The following is a 19,508-nucleotide window of genomic DNA, read 5'->3' on the forward strand; positions in this document are numbered from 1 at the left end:
ATTAATTCTCGCCTCATGAGCTTGAATAGATCTCATCAGTTCATCAAAGGAAAAGACGGATAGATCCTTGGATTCTTCTATCGCAGCAACTACGTGATCAAATTTTGGAGTTAGGCTTCGCAATACCTTTTCCACAATGGTCTGATCAGTTACCTTCTCTCCGTAGGATCGCATTTGACCGACAATTGTCGTTGTTCTTGACGAAAAAACCAGCAATGGATTCTCCACTTTTCATAATCAAGGTTTCAAAATCATGCCGAAGTGATTGCAGTCTCACTAAAATGACCTTTGAATCGCCTTGAAACTCTCTTTGGAGAATAGTCCAGGCTTGTTTGGATGTGGTTGCTATTGCTATCCGTGAAAAGACACTATCATGAATAGCCTGCTGAATAAAAACCAGTTTTTTAGCATCTTTTTGCTTGTTGCTTCACAGTTTGTTTCCTTCATCGGGATCTGCAAATCCACATTCTACCAAGTCCCAAAGATCTTGAGATTTGAGTATAGTTTTCATACGGATACTCCAGAATTTGCAGCTTTCTCCCTTGAAGACAGGAATGAGTGGTTGTGCCACATTCAATGCACTATTGCTACTTGCCATGGCTGGCTCTGATGCCAAATTTGTTGGAGAAAAAGTTCAGAGAAATCTGAAAATAATAAAAGAGAAGGAAAACTGTGACTGCGTTTAATTTCAGATTAATTGGAAGTGCTAAAATAACAAATATGCCCACATGATATATAGGCTAAGAGATAAACAACTAATCCTAAAATATAGGTCTTGTAACCCACTATGACACTTAATCAGCAACACTAATGAAACTTGAGTAAATATAGGAAACTACTTAACAAAGACCCAAAGACTAGTTCTACTAAACTACCCATGTCCCAATTCAGTCAATAGTTTTGAATCACTCTTTAACAGTAACAACCTAATTCATCTATAAATTTTTCTTGGATTATTTTGCCTTTAAAGATTTGAAAAGGTGAAAGTGTGGGAAAGTGAAAGGCTTTGAGCAAACTATTGAAAGATACCAAAAAAACTGATCCTATATGCTATAAAATCATCTGAAAATCTTTTTATATCTTGTAAAACAATATAATCAACAATGCCTTGGGTTTATTGATTCCAATATTGTTTAGTTTATTAGGGATAAATTTCTGTTGGCATGCTATATGTATCAAACGATAGCTTTAATACATGATACCTTTTTTAATCTTTTGATTAAACCAGTCCATAATATCTTATTTTGGTTAAAAATTACTCTATGATGAAAATATGGATACGCAAGACGGCAAGATTTTGATATTTTAGTTGACTAACTATAGTCAAACTAACCCACAAGCAATTTGTATATGGCTTACGAGCGGATAGAGCTTTGAGTTATCAAATTCATTTGAATTCAAATATTTTTAACGTAAAGTATAAAATTATGTGTAAAATTCGCTAAAAGTATAATACAAATATAATGAGTTCAAGACTAAAAAATCAAAGGTTATACTCATAAAATTTGAATTATGTAATCTATCTTATAAAAGAATTATTGTTCATTGTCGAATGATGGACTATTCTTACTATTCTCTGATATCTTTTCGCTTTTCTTTTTGATACTAAAGAAATTTCATATGGGCTGATCTGATCTGACTTTAGTTAACGTACAAATTTGATATTTTAGGAAGTATAATGAGCTCATTTTTTTTCTTTTCTGCGTTCTTGTTTATTGGTGTCTTTCATTTGTAAATTTACGAGTTTATTAGTAGTGTAAAAATATTACGTACACACTTCAAATACGATCAAATTTCACAAACGTAAGAGCCTCATGTTTTTCATGTATTTTCTTGAATGCTTTTACCTTTGAAATTTATGGGGTGTGTGTGTGGTGGGTGGGTGGGGGGGGCTCTGTCGAAAGCAGGGGCGGATCTACATGGAGGTTAGGGGGTCACCAGACCCCCCTCGTCGAAAAATTACACGGTATATATAAGGTCAAATTCTGTTTTTATGTGTGTATATATTAAAATGAACCCCCTAAACACATGTAAAGAGGCTAGCTCAGTGGTAAAGGGGGTTCAAGAATTCGCTTGGACGTCATGGGTTCGATTCTGCGCAACAACACTTTCCTGAAATTTTCTTGTTTTCTTCATTTGGAAAATCAAATAGCAAGGTTGTGATGGGCTCAACATTTTTGGGCTGGAGATTTATTGTTTTTTTTTTTTTTTTCATTTTTTAATGTTATTTCTCCTTTTCAATATTCATTTTTTTGAATTTCTAAGGCACATTATTTTCATTTTTGTATTTTATTATTTTTGTCTCCATTGCTCATTTTATTTTTACGTAACTCTCTTTTTATATACAAATTCAAAGGAACTTTTTAAAAAACTGTCAATTATTCTTAAACTTAAAATTGAGATAGAGAAAAAAAACTTTAAAGATAAGTTAAACTTAATCGAACGAATAAATTTGAAAGACATGATTATTCATCATATTTCTTTCTCATTTTTTCAGTTCTATTCTAGAGAGATGTAAACTACATTGATATGATTTTATTTTTTTTTTACCGATGGAAAACCTTATAAATTGAATAAATGAACAAAAAATTGGTGATGCCATTTATTTATCCTTTTAATATGCATTATAATATTAGTTATAACTCAATCCCCACACATTTTAAAGAGTATTAAACAATTTTTAAAGTAACATATGATTGATGAACACTAATTTAATTTATTTTAAAAATTCAAAATAAAGTAAAATAATAAAAAATTAAAGAAAAAAATCATTAAAAAAGAAAAGAATCAATGAAGCATAGTAAAAGTAGGAAGAAATGCTAAATGCGGCATGACAAGACAAATTATATTTAATGGATTAAAAATAATTTTTTTCTTTCCCGATCCGTTTTGCTCCATTTTCTTATTTACTTCTTATAAGTTGAACCCCCTCCACAAAAATCCTGGCTCCGCCACTGACCGTAAGTGGCTAATTTATGACGTGGGTAGTTGATTACAAAGTCATAGAGAGTAGATTTTAAGTCCTTTTCAAATAACCTAACTTTTAAATCAAATTACTTTAAACAACGTTTTACGAAAAGCGATTTTTCAAAAAATGATACTAGTAGCTATGTAACCATGAAGAATTTACCCATTAGAGGATATACGTATAAGTTAAAAAAAATGGAGTTAAACTTCACGCAAATTATTAATTTAATTTTCAAATTATTGACAATCTCAAAAATATTATTTTATTTAGTTAATTAAATTTAAAAATATCCTCGATCACTTTATCTGTCACATGACATAATAGAATATTTCAAACTCTTATAATGACATATTGTTGTTAATAAAAAAATTGGGAGAAGTGTTGAAAGTATTCTAAAGTGAATGAAAAATTTGAGGTATATTTCAGTAATGTGGTAAGATCGGAGATATTTAATTATGGTTTCAATACTTTTCTCCATAAAAAAAATAAAATGATGGCATGTTTTATGGGTACCTAGGATTCCCACATTGTAACAAAAACTGCAGAGGCCTAAACCCTTTCGTGTCAACCCTTAACCTCAACAGCTCACAAGCAAAACAGCATCACTCTGCTCAGCCGTTTCCTTTTTTTGTCCAAAAAGGTACCTTTTTCTCTCTCTCTGGAATGAACTGAAAACTACTACTACTCTTTCTCAGCTGTAAGTAAGACCAAACCTAAGCTGAAAGCACCATAACCATTTGCTTTTCTTGCCAACAATGGCTGAAACAGAGCATACCCATCAGCCCCCACTCACGGCTGAGGAAGATATCCTACCCCCACCTTCACCAGAACCACTTCTTGCTTCAGTTGAAGTTGAATCAGTGGTAGAAGCTGTAGAGGAGCATCACTCTGTTGTTACTGTTGTTGAAAAGGAAGCTCCTTTAACTGAACCTCCACAAGAACCAACAACAACAACTCTTGTTGAAGCTCAACACGTCTCTCTTACTCTTCCTGAGAAAGAACCTACTGAATCTGACAAATCTAAACCTGTTGAAGAGAAAAAGATCCCTCAATCTTTGATTTCATTTAAAGAAGAAAGCAATAAAGTTTCAGATCTATCTGATTCTGAGGTAAAGGCACTTGAAGAACTTAAATTTCTTGTTCAAGAAGCTATTAAAGATCAGACCTTTACTACTGGAACAACAGATTTGCCTCAGGAAGTATCCATTTGGGGTGTGCCACTATTGAAAGATGATAGGAGTGATGTTATTCTGCTTAAGTTTCTTAGAGCTAGAGATTTCAAGGTTAAGGAGTCATTTGCTATGTTAAAGAACACTATTTTATGGAGAAAGGAGTTTAACATTGAAGAACTAGTAGATGAAAATCTTGGGGATGATCTTGAAAAAGTAGTGTTTATGGATGGTCATGACAAAGAGGGACACCCTGTTTGTTATAATGTGTATGGGGAGTTTCAGAATAAGGAATTGTATAACAAAACATTTGGAGATGAGGAGAAGAGAAACAAGTTTTTACGCTGGAGGATTCAGTTCTTGGAGAGGAGTATAAGGAAGTTAGATTTCAGTCCTGGTGGAATCAATACTATATTTCAAGTCAGTGACCTCAAGAACTCACCTGGTCCAGGGAAAAGGGAACTTCGAATTGCTACTAGGCAGGCCTTGCAATTGCTTCAGGATAATTATCCGGAATTCGTTGCTAAGCAGGTATCATAATCCTTTAGTATATGAATCTGGACTCTTTAATTGTTGATTCAACAGGTGTAAACTTTTGTTGGCTTGTGTAGCATTTCTATAATTTGGAGCTTTCTGAGTGTGATGAGTTTAACTGATAGAAAATTGTCTAAATCTGAATTTACCAAGTAGTGCTGATAAACACTTGTTTATGATATGATTTCTGGCAGAGAAGGTTTATATGTAGGTTGAGTTGCATGTATGGAAGTGTGTTTGATAGGATTAGTTCTTAATTGATATCTATTACTTTTAAGACATTATCATAGCCTTGTGTGCCATAGCTGGGATATCGAAGAAGTCTTCCCTCTCAACTCCAGTTGACACACTAGTTCGGAACTCTGAGGAGTATGGACCGTCCATCCTTCTGATGCAAATACCATGCTTTTTTTGGCAAGGTTTGAACCATGATGTGCACCAAACAATCAACATCATGTGCTGTATCCTTTCCGCTGAATTAATGCCCTAAGGGTCCATACCTCTGATTATTACTTTTCTTGTGGTATTTTGGTTATTGTTTTTTTTGTTTGTCTTGCTTAGTGGAAGTTTAAATATTGTAGTGGCACAAAGTTTATTGTCCGTGTTTGGATTTTTGAAGGTGTTTATCAACGTCCCTTGGTGGTATTTAGCTTTCTACACAATGATCAGCCCATTCATGACGCAGAGAACAAAAAGCAAGTTTGTATTTGCTGGTCCATCAAAGACTGCAGAAACTCTTTACAAGTGAGATCTTTTGGCTGTAATTTGTATCAAATTTCTGTATGCACATTTTTATGGCCGTTACTTTTAACAGTATGCTAGAAGTGGAAGTAATCATGTCTGTTTAACTGGCTTGGCACAGGTATATAACTCCTGAGCAAGTACCTGTTCAATATGGGGGCCTCAGCGTCGATTACTGTGAATGCAATCCCGAGTTCACTTCCAATGATCCAGTCACAGAGATCATTGTTAAACCTGCAACAAAGCAAACCGTGGAGATCATTGTAAATGAGGTGAAGTTGCAATGCATTTAAAATAGTTTACGCGTTCCTTTCTATGGAGAAAAAAAAAATTGCCTACTCTGTTAGAATAATAATAACCAGCTTAATCTTTTTAGTGATGATAATTCACCATTGATGCTTCTTGATTGCAGAAGTGCATTATTGTCTGGGAGCTACGCGTATTGGGTTGGGAGGTGACATATAGTGCTGAATATGTGCCGAATACAGATAGTGGATACACTGTGAACATACAGAAGCCTAGGAAGATGACCACAGCTGATGAACCTGTTGTTAGCAGCAGCTTCAAGATTGTTGAGCTAGGTAAGATACTGTTGACGATTGACAACCCAACTTCAAAGAAGAAGAAGCTTCTGTACAGGTTCAAGGATAAGCCCTATTCTGATTGAGTGAGGTTCACTAATGGGATGACTGTGGATATGAATTTTGACATGCACACATCTTTATGTATGAGGAGGTGAAATTTGTGTTGATTCACTTTGTTAGTTCATGGATATTCTGGGTTGTTTGTTTATTTTCATATTTTGTTGGGATCTATATATGAATTTCTTCTTTGTAGCTGAGATTGTACTGTCCTTATTTTGACTTGAGGGCAAATGTTAGTAACTTTGGTATTTGGTTTATACTTGAACGTGACGATGTTGTAGGCTTCTAGCCAAGAATGAAGAGTTTGAGTTGCAGCGGGTATTATTATGTATGTATGTCGAGGGAAAATATGTTTCGGAAACCATCTGCTCTTGCTTATTGTCTGTTGTATATTCTCTTTCTACCATCCAGAAGTTCATTTTCCTGCACATTATGATATATGTTTACATGTACAATTATACAATTTACTTAACTTCATGTGGAACCAAAAACACATACTTGGTATCATCTAGCCTTGATTTTAGAATCTCATCCTTCTGGTTAGAAAATGCCCTGTGCCTTTGTTAATGATAGTAACATGTTATCAGTTTTTTAATTTTAAAAAAAAACATGATAGTAACATGTCATCTACAATATATTTGGCCAGACCACATTTTGCTAGTGATTGTAAGCATGGCCCTACTTAATCTGGTAAAACAGCTAAACTTTCTGGTGTTGCAGTGCAACTTTTTGAGATAAAGGATGAGGCTCAAAGGCTGTTCATTGATATGCAGTACAGTTATATATGTACTCTCTCTCAATTTGACCAACTTTTCAAGTTAAATTAGAATAGATCAACTGAATATAAAACAAGCAAGACGAAAAGAGCGTAGATATAGATTAATCACTAGGATAATATATTCATGTGTAAGTTGTTGTATTCATTTTTCAAAGACAAACTTTTGATGCACTTTCTTCCACTTTTTCTGTTCTCACAAATTTTCCAATTTACTTAGACTTGATATAGTAATTAATAAAGAATTAATTTTTTATAACACGTATTATTAAAAATTGTATTGTATTGTTAGTTTAAATATAATTTTTGTTTTGATTGTAACTTAAATTATGTTACATCATATCGTTTAAATATCTATCATTAGATAATTAACGACAAAAAGATCCATTTTATGTAACAACCTATTTGGTATGATCGCGCCGTTACCTTAATTTATTTTCCTCGTTCTGTATTTATTTATTATTTAATAATTATATTTCATCTTTTATCCTACATTTTCATAGTAGATCTATTCCGTACTATACTTTTCTTGTAGTTAGGTCTGCCATTCAAATTATGAATCTATGACATTATATAAAGACGGAGAATGATACAATTTATCCAAATACTATATTCATTAAAACAATACAACACAATACATTATGAAACAATAAGTAACAACCCTCTGAACAAAGTGTTAAATGGGGTTCTTTGAATCAAATGACTCGTGCTACTGTTCAATATTCTATTGATTGATTAAAAGCAATGTTTCTAATGGTTGCCTATTTACCTTCGTACCAAACACAGTACCCTGTATAACGTTATAAAGTTTTTTGTTGCCTTCTTTCCTTCTTTTTTTTTTCTTCCTTTTAAATTCGTATATTGTGATATTTTCTTGCTTCCAATTTTTTATGTTATTGCTTTTCCTATTTCCTAAAACAGACACACCGAAATATATCTGAACTACCCACTCAAGAAAGAAAAAAGACATATAAGTGGCATGAACTTTCTAAGTATGCTAATTATAACATATGGTTATGATTATTATTGTAAACAAGTACTATATAGTACTTACATTAGTCATTGTTATAAATTATAATAATTCATCCACTTTTTGCGTTACAGCCCAAATTAACATTTCGTAACTTGTGAGAATGAGATTCTTCACAAATTTTGGGACCGGATCAATAAAATAGCTAGGGACTATCCTTCTAAGAAAATGAAGGTTAAAATGTAGGGGTGTTTATTCAGATTAATTGAAAAATCAAATTGAATCGATTTCTTTTGTTATTTGGTTTGATTTTGAATTTAAAATTTAGAAAATTTGGTTTATTTTTGGTATGGCTTTGGATTTTAGAAATAAAAAGAGATTTAATTTTGTAATCCTTTATAAATGTGTATTTAGTTTTATGTTTTTTTACAAAAGTTCTTCATTTTTTTTTACATACAATATAAGATATTCACTTACACGTGAAAAATCTGAAAAGACTGTTTCTTTTATTTAATTTGTTAGTGGCATAAGAGATATCATTTTCATAAATGTTATTCTTTGTTGACTTATTTCATTATGCTTTTATAGGAGACTAGGAGTGTTTGGTTATCTAATCATATATATTGCTATCTTATCAGTGATGTTCATTACTTCAATCACGTGAATTGTTTTAGAAAAAAGTATTAATTTAGTTAAGAGATTTGACATTACAACGTTTCATCATTTATAGGAGTATTAGTTATTCTTCTTTTGTCATTAAAATATGACTGTTTGATTATATTTGATCGTGTTTTGTTATATGACACAATCGAGAAATTTTTATAGTTCAGTCTTAATTTGATTACCTAAATTTTCACTTTAGACCATATCCAATCCTACTCTATTTTATTCGACATTCTCTATATTTGAAGAGTAAAATAGAGAATGTCCTCTCCAAGCACTCTCTATTTTACCCTCAACTTTCCAATTATAGAGAATTTAATAGTAGTTCTCCAAATTTGGAGAACTACTATTCATACTCTCTATTTCACTTTTGAATATTATATTATTATTTCTATTATTTTGTAACTAGCATATTATTTTTCATATAATGATATTAATTAAATCTCTAATATCCATAATTGTTTTTAAATGTAATATAACATTTTTTAAACTGTATTATTTATTATATATTACTTGCACCGCGAATTAATACTATTTCAAATGTTTTTTTTTAAAAAAAAATCGTCATTTTAAGTGAATATATTCTGATATTATTATTAATTTTGCCTATGAAGAATGCACAAAATTTAATGATAAAATGCAAATTTTAATTTAAAAGTACAATACATCACATAATAATTTAAATACAGGATAACAATACGATACAATAAATAACATAATAATTTTAAAAATCATAATTATAATTTAATAATTCGGTAGGTCGTTTCCACATTTAACATTATTAATTTTTTTTTTTGTATAATCCAGAAAAGTTGTGGCTGTGCTTGTTAATTTCTTTTTTTAATTATTCATAATTGTTCTTTAGAAATTTAGAATAAAATATAAATCTATATTATATAAAGAATTTGGTTTTTTTTATAATACATGACAATGATATGTTGGGGGGGGGGGGGGGGGGGTTAACAAATGGATTGGGTCGAGCCCATTATTTACCAAAAATATAAGAAATAGTACAGACAATTTACATGGCTTGGGTCCAAAAGTGACCCAAGCCCAAACTTAATTTAGGCAATTACTAATTAAACATAAAAAGAAAAGACTAAACAAAAAAAAGGAAAGAGTACAGGACAGAGCTTGGGAGGCTCGAAGAGTCACCATGGAAGAGATCTTCAAGCTGACAGTGGAGGTTTTGGAAGCACAATTTCGTGGTCGAGTAGAGATTCACCTTAGGCATTCACAAGTCTCACGAATATCATGAATTCATACTCAATGAAGACTTCTTCTACCACTAAATCGGGGGTTCCTTTTCCACCGATGGACAACATCAAAATTCTTGGAGATGCTCAATTCGATCTTCAAATTTACTATAAGACCATAGTTAGGTTTCCATTTCTTCATTCTTAATAGGTTGAGCTCCAGAGGAACTAATACTACTGTAATAGAATTCCGATATGGAACCTCACCATGACATATCTAAGATGTCGACTTAAGGTAATAATCCCTTTATCATGAATTATCTTCCGCCTTGCCCTTTTTTCTAATTTATTGGATTAGTTGTTGTCGGTGTTCTCTTGCTTGCTGTAGTATATACCAAATTATTTTGACACTTCTTTATTCTCATATATGATATGCCCAGTTTTTCGAGTTCTAACAATGCCCTTCCTTTACTTGGCATCTCTCTCAAAGAATTGAATTTTTTCACCATTATACCTGCAAAAATAAAAACTATATTAGTAAAACAAATCTGCAACTTGATTGCCCTCTTTGTAAATATGTTCGACCAAGGCCCAGTTTCTGCTAAGACCCTCTTTAAGTAATTTGCATCAACTGAAACATTTCATGGGGTTTCCCACACTCCATGAAGTACCCTTTTACATATCAAAGAATCTGTTTCTAAAACAACCGACAATATATTGTGAGTGCACCAATACTCTAGCCCAAACATTAGGGCTTTCATTTATGCCATCAGCACTGATTCCTTTCCAATATTTCTTGTTTCTGCATAAACAAAATTGCCCTCAACATCTCTTATACATAATGCACTAGAAAAATTGTCTGTCATAGCATTCAATCCTCCATCGGAATTACATTTAAAGTCCATTACAGGACATGTCCATCTCACAACCTTACAAGATATCACTGATCTGTAATCTTCAAAGAACTTGACCACTAAAGACCAAGTATTAGGAATATTAGTTAACCAAGGGTACATATACTTGGCTAACATAACCAAGCTTCTGTTGATTTCCCTCCACCATAGAGATAAAAGACATCATGCCTCCATTTCTTATTTTATTCCTTCTTTTCCAAAGTTGTCACCCAATAAAACTAAGCACAACAACAATTAAAGGTTTCAACTTAGAAGCACACTCAAACTTCCACCAAATATCACACATTTGTTTCAGCTGAACGCCATAACATTCCATACCAGCTGCCCCAACAAACGTCTTTCATAGTTTTAAAGCATTTGGACATTGAACAAAAAGATGTTCAAAAGTTTCCTGATGATTACTATTGCAACAACAACATTTCACTTCACTTTCCACCTTGATTTTCTCTAGAACTTCTCCAATGGGATTTCTCTTCTTTTAGAGTCTCCACATGAAAAAAGATATTTTGAATGTAATTCCCTTTTGCCATATGAATTTCATCTCCCCCTGATCTAAACTTCTTCTTCTTAATGCCTCCCAAGCAGATTTAATAGTAAATTTGCCATTGCTTGTTAGCATCCCTCAGGCTTTATCCCATTCCTTTGATTTCCCTATTGTTGCCAATACCCTATGAATTTGATTTACCACTTCTTCATCAAATAGCTGCTCCAATAGCTCATTGTTCCACTTACCTTGTAACAACAACTGTTTGACATCTTCATATGTATTATAATGTTGGTTTGATATAGGAAGATAATAGAAAACTGCTCCTAATTGAGTCCAGTTATCAAACCAAATACTTGAATGACCACACTTTGGTTCCCACCATATATCTTGATCCATAACATCTCTAGCTTCCAACACCAGTTTCCAGGCATTAGAACCTCCTTGCCAATGTACCACTTGGGGTCTATATGTTTACAATATTTTTTCCATAGAAAATTTGTTCACAAAGACTTTTTGGTTCTAAATTGCCACCATAATTTAGTAAACAAAGCCTTGGACACATCAAACAGAGATTTGAATCTCAAACCACCTTCATTTTTGGGTAAGCAGCAATCTACCCATGATGCCCAATGCTTATTTCTCCCTTCCTCCCTAAAGTTCCACTGAAATTTTGCAAATATTCTATGCAGATCATGAATCACACACTTGGGAGGAACAATGGAGAGGACAAAAAAATATAGGATTACTTTGTAGGACACTGTTGATACCAAAGGATAATAGTTTCCCCTTCCACGGTTGTAGTTTATTTTGTACCTTCTTAATAAGTTCAGAGAAATGAACCTTCCTCTTTCTTGCATGTCCAATGGGACATCCCAAGTACATAATAGGGAATTCTCCTCTAGTAAAGCATGTAATATCCTTCGCCTTTTGTATGATTCCTCTGGCAGCCTTCATGTACATACAAAATTGACTCTTTTGCTTATTAATCATCTGATCAGATTCTTTTCCATACCTCTCAAGAGTTTGCATAATCAATTTCAAAGAGACGGGATCTCTTCTTGCTCATCAAACAGCTGTATCACCGCCTCAGCAGTTCTCCCTAAGTGCCACACAACTTTCGCCTTTCATGACCTTACGTCTCTCAATGGCTATTATTGTTGTTCACTGTTGGGCAGAAGATCGCAACTTTCACTTATGGATTTTTGATGAATTTTCCAAGAGATATATTCAAACAAAAACTCTTTATTCCATAATATTGTTACATAAGAGTGACCTTACACACTATTTTACATTCACTCTTTAATATAAAAGTACTTTTCCCAAACATGAGGAGTTACTCTCTTTTCTCTAAGATACATAACATTTTTTCTTTAATGGTAGTTTTTGAGAAAATGTAGTCTACCTTCTCTGATCGAGTCTTCTCCTTATATAGATATAAGGAGGGACTTCATTACAATTTTTTCTTTTTCGGGTCACCCCTAAAACTGTATAATTTATTTTTCTCGTCCTTCCATAATGTTCCGACAAGATGTGGTCTTGCTTTTGAAGAGATAAGATTCTTCTTTATGTCTATTTCTTCATGACATAAGCGCTTACATTTTATTTTTGTCGATTCTGACTGTCTACATCTCTGTTATCTTTACTGCTATCTTGTCTTCTTTATTCTGACTCATCTTTGTCTGAGTGTTTGTGATCTAGAAACTTGCAGGAAAGCTTCCATGTTTCTTCAGTTGCTTTGAATTTATGAAGCTCGAAATCAAGGATCTTTTCCTTCAGTATTTTTTATTTGAACTTTCCTTTTGTCATTAAAATTCAATTTGATTTTTTGTCTATGACTTGATAATCTTCATTATAGAATCTTTTGAGAATAAAATATAAGGCTTTAATTCTCAAGGCTCTTCTGGTTTGTATCCATTTTTTATTTAGATGTGGTAGTTTCTTGTCTACGCCTGTTGCTTTGACATTGAAGTCTTTTAATTTTTCCACCGTAATATAATTACTGGTCGGGAAATATAATTGTAAATCTTTACTTTCCATGGCTATACTAAAGAATTGGCAATAAACTCTGCCACCTTCAGCATATTGTCTTATTGATTCTACCAGTTGTGATGGTAATTTGAATATTTCCTGTAAATTTGGTTTAACATAAACTTGGTCTAGGTATCCAAATTCAAATAATTGAGCTGTGAAGTTTGGTGATCCATTCAGAAATATTGAAATTCTTGGAAACAGACTAGTGGTTCCTAGAACTCCGAAGGTTTCTCCACTTTCCCCTGGGAGATTGTATATCTATCTAGTGAAGGCTAAATATTCTTCTTCATTTGGATGTTGTTTTCCTACTTGAAAAGAGGAATCTTTTCTTGTTCCTGATGGAACAGCTTTGTTAGTATTACTATCCGGTTTTACAGAGATAATTTTTTCATCATTGGACTGTTCCAGTTGTTGCATTCTTTCGAATATCCTGTCAACAAGAATTTTTGTTCTACTTTCCATATTGGACATTACTTGAGAGAAAATATGCAAGAGAGTTATTTATTCCTTTAATATGCTCAATTTTAAAAGAATAAAATGATAACAAAACCTGCCATCTATGTAATCTCTTGTACTGTGGTTCTGATGGGAGTCTGTTGGATATTGGTCCTGATACCTGTGTGTTATCAGTTCTAATAATAAACTGTTTAGGTAAAAGAAAAGTTCAAAATTTTCTAATTCCTCTGACAATTGCTAACAATTCTTTTTCATTTGTGGAATACCTTGTTTCTACTTCATTGAAGGTACCACTAGTGTATCTACAAATTTCATTTAAATTTGTTTGTAATAATGCTCCCTAATGATAATCTGAGGCGTCTATTTGTAGTACCAAGCTATCATTTTCATCTGGTAATCTAAGCTTTGGTAACTTAGAACATTCCCTTTTTAATTCTTTTATACAGTGAGTGTGTTCTTCAGTCCATCCAAGTCTATTAAACTTTCTGATTAATCTGTGTAAAATGTTTCTTTTCTTTTCTAGATCTGGGATGAATTCTCATGCATAATTGAGACATCCTAGAAATCACTGTACTTCCTGCTTTGTTGTTAATTTATCAAGAAATTCTACTATCTTTTTTTAGATGTGAGTTTGTAGTTCTATTCCATTTTTTGATATAATAATTCCTAAGAATTCTATTTCATTTTTGTTTATTTGTGCCTTTTTTTGGCTCAGAAAAATGCCATTTTTAAAGCAGATTTCTGAAAATATTTTCAGATGGGTTAAATGTTCTTGATATGTGTTAGAACATATTAGTATATCATCTATATAGACAATTAAAAATTCCTTTTCAGAGAATATTTTATCCATTTTTCTTTGAAAGATTTGAGGGGCATTTTTTAACCCAAAGGGAATTACCATCCATTCATAATGTCCATTGGGTGTACTGAATGCTGTTAATGGGATGGAATCTTTCGTTAATTTTATTTGCCAAAACCCACTTTTACAATCAATTTTGAAAAATAGGTTTTTCCTTTTGCCGGGTTTATAAGATTGTTTTTATTAGAGATAAAATACCCGTCAAAAATGCAGTTTTTTTTAGCTCTTTATAGTTTACGATCATTCAAGCTTTTCCTCTTTTTATTTCAGCATGATTTCTTACCATAAATGCTGGGCTACTATGAGGGCTTTTACTCATTCTGATTAACCCAAGATTAATTAATTCTTTGAGTTGAATCTTGAACTCAATGTTATCGTCTTCATTATAAAGCATTGGTTTTACCCTAATGATGATACTAGGATCTTTAAGGGTTAAAATCACTCTTTCCTGATTCTTGTCCCATTTTTCTAAAGAATTTTCACCATAAGATTTTTGTAAATTTTCTTTAATGTGTTCTACATTAAGACATTTACAGGATATTTTCTTTAGATTTTCTAAATATTTTTTCTTAAAAATTCCTTCTTCGTTTTCTAGAATATAAGGATATTGTTTTCTTTGGACTTTAATAAAATGTCCACAAGGGGTTTTTAGACTTATCATGTAGATTGTTTGATGATAATCTTGAAATTGTTGTAGAAAATCATTTCCTAGTAATAAATATGTTTCTAGTTCATCAAACGCAAATATTTTATTTATAGAAACAATTTTGATCCAAGAATTATTTCTACATTCTCTTTTGACTGTGACAGTCGTTTTTTAACACATGTAATACCAATCATTGATATATTGTTTTTGTTGATATCCCACTCCTTAATTAAAAAGGATTTTGCTAGCCTAGCTTTTGATCCGTTATCTATTTGACAACAGATTGTTAATTTAGTATCATAGATGGTTATTTCTATGAAGACTGATACTCTAAAAGCTATTTCTTTAGGCATTTTTATACCTTTGGAATGAAACAAGTTTCGTACTTGTAACTTAGTTCTATTCCTTCTCTTCCTATACAATAGTCATTTAGACTGTTAGGGAACAAGTTTCCTAGAATTAGGTTGTGATCACTTTCGTGATTTGTATGTAGCAAAGGACGGTTATTCTGATTGTATCTAATTGTATTGGTAGTCTACCATTTTTATACAACTATAGTTGTTTCCTTCAAAGGTTTTATACTTAAAAGGAGTTCCTTCGTATATTGGCAATCCTTCTAAGATAATGCTTTTGACATGGTTGGCTGTGGCACCAGTTTGTATAAGGATTTCTTGCTTTCCCCATTCTGTTCCATTAAAAATTCTTCTTGCAATCTTTGTAACGTTAGATGTTTCAAGAATTATTTTGGAATATCTATGCGACAAGCTTTTTCTTATGGAATTTTCCCCATATTCTAATGAAAGTCTAGGATAGTTACTTGAACTTTCTATTCGTTGTGCTTTTCCAAAACGAATTTCATATTCTTCTGAAATTTGTGCTTGTTGAATTTCTGCTTCAACGATTTTCACTATTTCTGTACATTCTTGATCTATTTCGATCATCCCTTTATTTTTGTAGACACTGTCATAATTAGAGTTTGTAACTGTATATAGAGCTTGGTAATATATGCTCATGATATGATTACCTAGTTTAAATAGGTCGTTTCTTTTGACCTAGAAATGTAAGCTCAAAGCATCAATAAAGTCTGTATCTTTAAGTGAGATACAATACTTGGGATAGTATGTAAATAGAAGTTTGGTATAAGCTAAGTTGCCTTCAATTATACCAAGATTTCCTTCTCTGGCGTTAATGAATCTTTCATCTGAAAGGTTGATGACAATAGGGCAATTGATCCCTTCTTTGAAAGTTGATTTGACTAAAATTTGGATTCCTCCTAAATGAACATAATTCATTTTCTTTCTTTTTCTTTCAGGAATTTTTCTTAGGATCTGTTCGATCATTGGTTTGGTTAAAATATTTAACTTATGTCTTCCCGTTGTTTGGGTGATTTCTATTACTTTTTCTATCTCTTGATATTTGTGATAGGAAATTTTATTTCTTGCAAACATTCTTTGCATTCTGTTGAATATATTATCTTCGATTTTGAGATTAAGTTGTAATCCTTGGAGTTTCTTTAATAATTCTCCATTGAATGTTGCTTTCAGGGCGTATCCCCTTTGATTTTCTTCAGTTTCTAGAATTTGTACTGAATCGTCTTTTTCTTTTTCTTGTATTTCTTGATTCATTTAATCAGACTCTTCTTCTGTGCTAGTTGAATATTCTTCATACAGTTCTTCGTAGAAGTCATAACTTCTTATTGATGTTACTGATTCTAGATATGAATTAATTTCTTGTCTATCAATTTTTTATATTTTTACTCTTTTTTTTTACATTCATAACTTTTGTGTCCTTCTTCACCACAGTTGTAGCATTTACATTTATCTGCAGTTTTTGTTCTTTTAAATTCGTTTATCTTTCTATAATACCGTCTTTTGGGTACATAGTTTTTTCTTGAAATATTTCTTCCTTTGATTAATCCTTTCTGATTCTTTCTCCTTTTTTATAGGATTTATCTTTGCATCCCCATTGGGTTGCTGCATTTGTATCTAGGCAATATATTTGGGTGTTGATTCTTTTAGCTTTTCTTTGTACATTATGAGCCATACAAAGTTGTCCAAGCCTATTATTTAGGAAAGATATTCATTGTCCAAGAGTATCTCCTTCAATGTTTTCCTTTTCATATTCTTCTTGAAAGTATTTGGCCCAAAAGCCTGGTAATTTTTTAAAATATTTTTCAAGGTATGGTAGCATTTCTTTACTACTATAGAATACTTTATAATAATATTCTTCGAATTCACATGTATATTCTTGAATGTAACTCATTTTGCAAATTTGCAATTTTTCTAATTGTTCTTTTGCTATTATTCTTAATTTTTCTCTATTTTGAGATGCGCTTCCTTCGCCACCTAAGAATTCATTTCCTATGAATCGAACAAGGTTTCTTATTCCTTCTTGAATGGATTTTTTGAATCCTTCTATGATATTATTTTTGATGATTCCTTTCACATCATCAGATAATCCCGTATGCCAATTGCTTACCTTTTCAATGAAAGTATTTATCGCAATGATATATTTTTCTTCTTCTGTGTAATTAACTCCTTTTCCTAACATGAAGAAAATAAATATGTTTTGTGCCCATATATCTAACTCTAACTCTGGTTCTCTTTTATAGTTTAGGTCTAGAAATTAGGTTGTTCCTACATCTCCTGTTGGGAGTCTGTTTGGCATGTATTTAGATTTATTGTTATTATGATATTGACTCATGAAGTCTTTACTTCTTTTTTATTTAGGTACAAAGTTTCTTTCTATATTTTCTGGTTCTAGTTCTTCTTTTAAGGTGTTTGATCCTTCCCCTGTAACAAAGTTTCCTTGGGGTCCTCCTGTATCTCCTTTGTTTGTTAGAACTTTTAATTTTTGATCTGAGAGATCAAGGTCTTCTAGAGCATAAACTAGTTTGTCTAGTTCATTCATTTTCTTGTTCAGGGTTTTTTCCTGTTTTGATTTGTCCTAATTTGTTTTTCTTCTCTAGAGTCTCTTTACTAGATTGTTCTAGTTGTTTACTTTTTTGTTTCTCCAAAAATTCTTGAATAAGTTTTTCATCAAGATTACCCTTTTGATATGACTTTTTCCTAGAAATTTTTTCTGCTAAGAGTTCATTAATGTACTTTTGACTTACTCTTTTGTCAAATTTTTCTATTAGATTTGTAATTCTTCCGGGACTATTTTCTTCAATAGATTTTATTTCTATTTCTATTGACTTTAGTTTTAAGACTATTTGCTTATGACTTTCTATTAGGTCATTTAATATGTCACTCCCTAAGCCTACACCCTGGACGTGGCCGGCACTCGAAAACCATTGTTGGCCCCAAGCGAACCCTTGTCCTGGGTTACTTAACTCAGCGGAAGACTTAACTCAACAAAATAAACTCATGTAATAGTTTAAATGATAACATCTTAGCCAAATTGGCAACTTCTCTCTCAAAACAAAGTATTTGCAAATACATAGATGAGAGACTCATAACTACTGTCTCACTGTCTATGAAACCTCTATAAAACTGAGATGGATGTTGGGAATGACTCCACAACATCCTAATAAAGCAAAACTAAGAAAGTGAAATAACAGAGTCCTACGGAATGCAAGGAGGCTCACCACTGACTCTGGAGAGCTCAACTGGATCAACGGCATGCTGGATGCTGATCGTGGTTACCGGTGTCTGCATCATAATGAGATGCAGGCCAACTGGCATCTGTACATTGAATGTACGAGTATGCGAGTTGGAATGCTAAACAACAACTTAAGCTTGAAAGGAGTAAGAAGGAACACTTACCTTGGCTCTGCACAACTCATGAAATAACTTAACTCAATATAAAGCAATAAGACACATGCAATATATATATATATATAAAGCTTGTAAAACAGTGTAAACAACTTAGTTCGTTAAAGATAAAGCAATAACAAACTCAACTTTACTTATTTATAAAAGTAATATAACTTTTGTGGAAGATTCTCTAACCGACAACCACCACTATGAGCCTAAGTGGTGATACAACATCTTGCCCACGCTGCCAGAACTGTCCGATACCTTGCCGTCATATAGAACGCTTAACTTAGTGGATCCACTAGTCTATGCTAAAAGCATCTCAAGGAGTCATCTAGAAAGTATGATATTTTACTACCCATGATGGCTACATGATTTATGGAGACTTGAGTTAATATGAACTCGCATCCCCATATTGGTGCTCAATACTACTCCCAAAATATACTTATCTCATATGTTTGTAAAAACAAAACTCTTTCTTTGAATTGAGATAATTACTCATAACTTAGCTTAAAAGCTCTCTTGGAATCGATGTTTCCCTTTCTTGCTCAAATGTGAAACCATTTATAAACTCTTTGGGAATACTTAGTCCCCTTATAGCTTTTTGAGAAATGAACTCAACTCTTTACTCTTTGCTTAACTTGAAACTTGAGCCTAAAAACGAAGTTAAAACGTTTGTTAAAGACTCTTGAAAACT

General features: G+C 32.3%; 1 protein-coding gene across 1 annotated transcript; it reads left to right on the plus strand.

The window, feature by feature from the left end:
- Positions 1-3,648: 3,648 nt before the first annotated feature.
- On the plus strand, positions 3,649-6,378 carry LOC125809234 (patellin-3). The gene is made up of 4 exons (XM_049488894.1): positions 3,649-4,668; positions 5,291-5,415; positions 5,534-5,684; positions 5,825-6,378. The coding sequence occupies exons 1-4, from the start codon at positions 3,724-3,726 to the stop codon at positions 6,077-6,079; spliced, it is 1,476 nt and encodes a 491-aa protein (XP_049344851.1). The 5' UTR covers positions 3,649-3,723; the 3' UTR covers positions 6,080-6,378.
- The last annotated feature ends 13,130 nt before the right edge of the window (positions 6,379-19,508 follow it).

The sequence above is a fragment of the Solanum verrucosum genome, unplaced genomic scaffold (genome assembly GCF_900185275.1).
Source record: "Solanum verrucosum unplaced genomic scaffold, falcon-dt-bn FXZP01000062.1, whole genome shotgun sequence".
Lineage (NCBI taxonomy): Eukaryota > Viridiplantae > Streptophyta > Magnoliopsida > Solanales > Solanaceae > Solanum > Solanum verrucosum.

Coding starts and splice junctions, on each gene's coding strand:
- LOC125809234 (XM_049488894.1), top strand. CDS start 3,724: ATGGCTGAAACAGAGCATACCCATCAGCCCCCACTCACGGCTGAGGAA. Junction 5,416..5,533: donor ACTGCAGAAACTCTTTACAA/GTGAGATCTTTT, acceptor GGCTTGGCACAG/GTATATAACTCCTGAGCAAG. Junction 5,685..5,824: donor TGGAGATCATTGTAAATGAG/GTGAAGTTGCAA, acceptor TCTTGATTGCAG/AAGTGCATTATTGTCTGGGA.